Source organism: Castanea sativa, chromosome 1 (genome assembly GCF_040712315.1).
Source record: "Castanea sativa cultivar Marrone di Chiusa Pesio chromosome 1, ASM4071231v1".
NCBI lineage: Eukaryota > Viridiplantae > Streptophyta > Magnoliopsida > Fagales > Fagaceae > Castanea > Castanea sativa.
Genome location: NC_134013.1, coordinates 61418247 through 61424377, shown reverse-complemented (window position 1 = coordinate 61424377; position 6131 = coordinate 61418247). Strand labels below are relative to the sequence as shown.

The 6131-nt window shown below is 34.8% G+C and overlaps 1 protein-coding gene across 1 annotated transcript; it reads right to left on the bottom strand.

Annotated features, from left to right (window-relative positions):
- Positions 1–2078: 2078 nt before the first annotated feature.
- On the bottom strand, positions 2079–4288 carry LOC142622861 (N-alpha-acetyltransferase MAK3). Its single transcript, XM_075796415.1, has 4 exons — positions 4022–4288; positions 3807–3927; positions 3116–3171; positions 2079–2485 (listed from the first exon to the last, which is right to left on the bottom strand). Exons 1-4 carry the CDS (start codon positions 4217–4219, stop codon positions 2240–2242), a joined length of 621 nt encoding a protein of 206 aa, XP_075652530.1. The 5' UTR covers positions 4220–4288; the 3' UTR covers positions 2079–2239.
- Positions 4289–6131: the final 1843 nt, after the last annotated feature.

The following is a 6131-nucleotide window of genomic DNA, read 5'->3' as shown; positions in this document are numbered from 1 at the left end:
TAAACCATAGTTGGTCTTCCTCCTGCCCTGTTTTTGGATCAGCCTCTACCCTTTCACTTTCAGGTTCTATCTCTTCGAACTCTACCACAAAGTTTGACGATGCTTGTTCTTTGATAGCTATCTTTGGGCAATAACTCGCTTAGTTCAACTGACCATTGCATGAGACAACTAGTGGCATCTAGCCTATAGAAGAACTTTTTAAGCAGGTGGTCAATCATTACAACAATGATATGTGGACATAGAAATAAGGTACTACACCTAAGAAATTGTATCTAAAATCTTATGTTAATTTCAATAGCTATTTTCTTAGAAATCACCTTATAAATAGCATTACCCAAACCAATAGGTCTAAAGCTTATTAGCATTTAAAGCACTATCAAATTTGGGTATTAAAGCAATAAAAGTGTGATTTACCTCTTGCTAACATGACTTTATTCTCCAAAATTGGCATTAGCATTTATAAAACACAACAAACATGATTGCTTTGAGACTTCCCAAGCTGAACATGGCTTAAATTAACTCAGCATTTTCATATTTTGTGATGGGCTGAGGAATAAGACCCTTCAAACCATAGAAAACTGAGGAGAAGATGTGAAAAGAACCTAAAATTGATTTATGAAACTAGCTCCAATCTACTCTGGCTGATATCCTATTGCCACTGCCATCTTTGAGAAAGTCAAAAAGAATTTCGTAGAAAGATGAAAAACTTACAAAGATTAGCTACTGTCAGCCACATTACCCTTATTTTTTTTTTCTTCCATAGCTATTCCTCTTTGGTAAGAAGCTCAAGAAGTTCTTGTTCAAGAATCTTTCAATATCAAGGGTAGTTGAAGATGAGGGCTGCTTTTGCAGTTCTGAGACCTGGGCTTCTTCTATCTTGGCTTGTATAACATTCAATAAGATTATAATTAAAGAGCAGAGAAAGATTAATGAGAAGGTTGTGGACTGGGGCTAGTTACCCACTTTCTTGCAAGTTATACCTTCATTTTGCCCAGGTTTATGAACGATAACCTCACCAAGCAAAATTCTAAGTCTGCTGTCTGCATTAGCCAAATGGTATGCTTGCTTCCAACTTTGGGGTGAGGCAAAGACAAACTTTTAAGCATATTAAAAAATAATAGGAACTCAAATTTGGCCAACAGGTTGGTGGTTGGTACACATTTACTCTTCCAGAAGACTTGTTTTGTCTTCCTAAATGCACTATGTACTGGGAACAACAGGTTGTCACTGCTTTTAAGAGAGAGCATTTTTTTTTTTTTGATAAGTAAAAGCCTATTGATCTCAAAAAAGGTGAAACACCCTAATACACAGGGTGTGCACAAGGGGTCAAACAATCAACAACGAAAGTTACAAGAATCTAAGAAATCAAGAAAGGATGAAAATGATTGGTTCCGCAAGGCAGCCAACCAATCCATTAAAGTTCTAATGAAAAATAGCTTCAAGTCTGATACAAATCTCTCCTTATCTTCAAAGTACTGACTATTTCTCTCCCTCCATAGGCACCACAATAAGCAATGAGGAACCATAAGCCATACATACTCATTTCGATGGCGGCCAAAACTTCCTTGCCAACAAGCTAAAAGCCCCACTACAGATTGCGGCATAACCCAGCTCACTCCAAACAACCTGAACACCATAACCCACATATCCATTGCAACCGGAAAATAAAGAAAAAGATGATCAACCGATTCACCATTACACTTGCACATATAGCACCGGTCCAATACCCAAAGCTTCCTTCTTCGTAAATTGTCAATCGTTAAGCATTTTCCTAAAGCAGCAGTCCAAACAAAGAAAGCTACTCGAGAAGGAATCTTCTGCTTCCAAATGTTTTTTCAAGGAAAACAATAGTCATTAGGGCCCACTAAGAGATTGTAATAATCCCTAACCGTGAAACCCTTCCTTCTATCAGATTTCCAGCACAACTTACCCTTCCTTCTAATATACTACAGTATCTTTATCCATTCCATTCTAGTGAATACGTAGTAAAAAAGTGTATATTGTGTAAAGACAATATATTCTGAAGCTTTCAAAATCTGCATGGTAAACCAATTAGCAATATGAAAAAAAAACAGAGCTTTCTAAGGGTAAGCTTTGCAAATGATGGATCATGAAGATAGTATACATCATTCAGAAATTATGTCAGAGATAAAAAGTTATAGATACGTCATAAATGACTCTAGCAATGAACTGCACAATTTTTGTGTGGATAAACATATACTGAGCTGGAAAATCTAAATTATAAGTGTTGATGTAGCTCACAACATTCTTCAAGTGGTATGTGATCATTGTGACTGTGGCTTTCATCTTTGTTTGCTATCATAGGCAGGGAGGGATATAACTCTGGACAAGGGAATAAAAGCTTCAGACGAAAAGCATCAACTCCATTCAAGTAGTACCGGAAGAGCCGTTTTGCCCTAATAAACCCCAGACGGCCATACAGTGCTAATGCTCCTTTATTTGTGACTTCTGCTTCCAATGTTACCTTCACAAAGTAATAATGATAATAAGAAAGAAGATTAAGCAAAGAACAATAATAAGCATGAGCCAGTATATTCCCTGCTGAACATTGCTAGAAAAAATGACAAACCCAAAACCATGAATCATACAAAAGAATAATTGTAGTTGGGATATGTTTGTGCAAAAGAAGAAAACATCACTATTGGTATCCTCGTGGAAGCACACCCATAGTCCATTAACCAAGTCATTCAATTTTAATATTTTGAATGGACCAATCAATTAAATATGCCATTTTCAGATGTATATATCAATGGGGGGGGGGGGGGGGGAGCAATAGCAAGAAACAGTAATGCAGGCCATGGTTTAGAAAACAGAATGAGATGGGAAGCCATCATTGCTCCATCAATTTACAATTCCATTGTCCTTCTCTGCTTTACTTTACGAGGATGAAGGGAAAGAGGTAAAAACAAAATAAATACTAATAAACCACTTAGGAAACCTTAAACAAGTTTGCAAAATCCAAGCTATTCATTTAAACTTGGTTACTTTCTCTGTATGGATCATCATCTTCAACAATTAATTATGGAGGGGTATTTTGGAATAAATCGACACAGCATAACACACAATGGTAACATTAGAATCCACATTGACATACCTCTTCACAACCAGATTCCATCATCACTTTGATAGATCTGGTAACAAGTTCTGTAGCTGCAACATAAAGGAAATCTTAACTTAGATTATAATAATACAAAATTGTATAGCCAATAAGATGTACCTCACTAAAGTTTTAGAGACACACTAAATCATAAAAGTACTTAATAGTGCATAGATATTATGAGAAACCAGTAGCCTCAAAATTGCACTAGACCATCATTCCTAAGTAACTCAACAACTTAAATATAAGAAATGCATAATCACCAAACAATCATTACATATGTTACTCAACTAAATGGAACAAGATTCTCTTCACTTCAAGTCCTATCAATTTAGTGCATTACTGCATTTCACGGTTAAGATTTTATTTTATGAATCTAGTATTGATGACGTGACAGTAGGCACACCTTTAGATTTTTAAAATTTAATCAAAACCATGAAATGGACAAGACTTGAAATTTAGAAAAAACTTTTCCCATGAATGACATCTCATTCTTCATGATGCTTTCTCCTTACAAGCTCACCCCATATCTAAGAGTTCTACACACACACACACACACACGCACAAACAATTAGACACAGCCACAAATAAAACAAAATAAAATCCAGGATGATCAAAATGCAATTAACATAATTAGTTCAATGAAGTTCCATCCCAGTAATCAGATTGGATGGAAGGGAAAAGTTACCAATGCCTTTGCCTCTATAAGGCTTGATGACAACCAGCATAGCAATGTAGCCTCTGAACGTATTTCGATGCTGACCCATCTTACACACCACCGTCCCCACGCACTTCCCATTGTGAAAAGCCTAAACCCACATGGAGAAAAATAACCAAACGAATTACAGAGTGAGAAATTTTGGGTTTTGAAAGAAACCCAGTAGAAGTGAAAGTAAAGGGTACCAGGAAAGAGAGTTGAGGCCATAGATAGACGAAGTAACGGTAGGTGAAGATGGAGTAAGGTTCACTGAGTTCTTGGTCAACAAGGGACATGACAAGGGGTAGATGGTGTTCACCTCCATAGCTCACGTACTCTATTTGCGATGCATCCAATTCTGATTTTGCCGTTTCTGTTTCTTCTTCTTCATTCTTTCTTTCCATTCCTCCTCCTCTCTCTCTCTCTCTCTCTCTCTCTGCACTCTGTGTGCACTCTGTTGGTGTAGGGTTTGAAGTACTGGGCTTGGTGTGAGAAAGAAATCAAAGAACATGGAGTTTGGGCTCTTTATGGGCCTTTACTTATAAGGGAGAAGAATATGTCCATTTCAGAGGCCTAAATACTCTACTCCTTCGAAAAAAAGGCCCAATTTTCAGCCCAAAAATAAATAAGGAAAAACAGACTAAATCAAATAAAAACGACTTGCTATGACCATTTGGTCCAACCACAGGTGCTTGCTCCTTTGTTAACTGAGAGTTTTATTGAAGGTTGATGTGGTAATTCAGCGTTAATAATATTTTTTGTTATATTCAATACAAAAAATATCTTAGCATGCAATCTTCTAGAAATTTGAATGTGATTCAAAAATGAATTTTCATTAAATTATGTGTTTTGTAAGTGCCTCTTTTTATGAGTATGTATTTTTATGGTAAAGAAAGCATAAACATGACAGTTGATTGTTGTAAGTTGTAAGTGTGGATGCATCTTTTTTGTGTTGTAGAGATATCTGTACTACTATTTAAGGGGCTTTTCCTGTTTGGACCATATTTTTTTTTGTTCCAAAATACCCCTACACCTTAGGTTTAAGTAGAGACAAAACTAAATAATAGTTTGGTAAAAATACATGTCTAACTTGCACTAAAACATTGCCTACAAAATAAGAACACACTTCCACTAACCCATTTCTTCAAAGCAATTGTACGTTTATTGTTTTTTTTTTATAAAATAAAAAAATAAGTTAAACACCCCACGTTTATCCAAAACAAATCTAAATATAAAAAAAAAAACTAAAGGACAATCCGGATTTTTTTTTTGGTTCTAAAATACCCTCACATTCCTATGTTTAAGTAGATACAAAACTAAAGAAGAATCTAGTAAAAATATAAACTTAACTTCTACTAAAACATTGCCTAAAAAATAAGACCACTTTCCTATTGATTTTCAAATTTATTTATCCACTTATAAATTAGATTCTCAAAGTAAAAATTATATATATAATAAAAAACATAGATTTTTTTTTTTTGCTACTAACACTAAAAAAAGAAAGAAAGTCTCATCTCACGCGAAGCGCTTGTGATGAGGCTAGTTGTTTATGATATTTCTTACTCTTGTTTGGAAATTTGGAGTATTGTTGCCATTTCCTTCTTTAAAAATATATTGAAACACTTATTTTGGGTTCTTTATGGGCCTTTACTTATGAGGCAGAAGAATAGGTAATTTTAAAGGCCGAAATACTCTCACCCTCCAAAAAAAAGGCTCAATTTTCAGCCCAATAATAAATAAGGAAAAACATACTAAATCAATAAATAAGACTTGCTATGACCATTTGGCCCAACCACAAGGTGCTTCCTCCCTTGCTATTTGTGAGTTTAAAATACACTTACAGGAAATAATAGTAGAAACAAGAATTTTCCAAGCAGAAATAGACGAAAGGTTACCAAATAAGAAGGGGGTAGGGAAATCTAACGGGAATTTTAAAGCTAGAAAAATAATAAGTTTTGAATACAATTTGAAAGGGACAACCATTTTATAAGCAAAAGAAAACACTATTTAACTAGTGAATATATATATATACACACACACATATATATCTTAGCAAGCGATCTCCTAGAAACTTGAATGTGATTTGAAAAATGAATTTTCATGTATTTCGTAAGTGCCCTTCATGAGTATGTATTTTGATGGTAAATAAATCATAAACATGACAGACGAATGTTACAATTGATAAGGGTGCATGCATCGGTTTTTTGTGTTGTATAGATATTGTTTATGATATTTATACTACTATTTAAGGGGCTTTTCTTGTTTGGATTCCTTATTTTTTAGTTCAAAAATGCCCTTATAGTCTTATGTTTAAGT

Bases quoted from the DNA above. Each gene is read 5' to 3' on its own strand.
- LOC142622861 (XM_075796415.1), bottom strand. From the start codon at position 4,219: ATGGAAAGAAAGAATGAAGAAGAAGAAACAGAAACGGCAAAATCAGAA. The intron at 3,928-4,021 runs GTACCCTTTACT...ATGTGGGTTTAG, and splicing joins GGCCTCAACTCTCTTTCCTG to GCTTTTCACAATGGGAAGTG. The intron at 3,172-3,806 runs GTAACTTTTCCC...TTTATGTTGCAG, and splicing joins TTATAGAGGCAAAGGCATTG to CTACAGAACTTGTTACCAGA.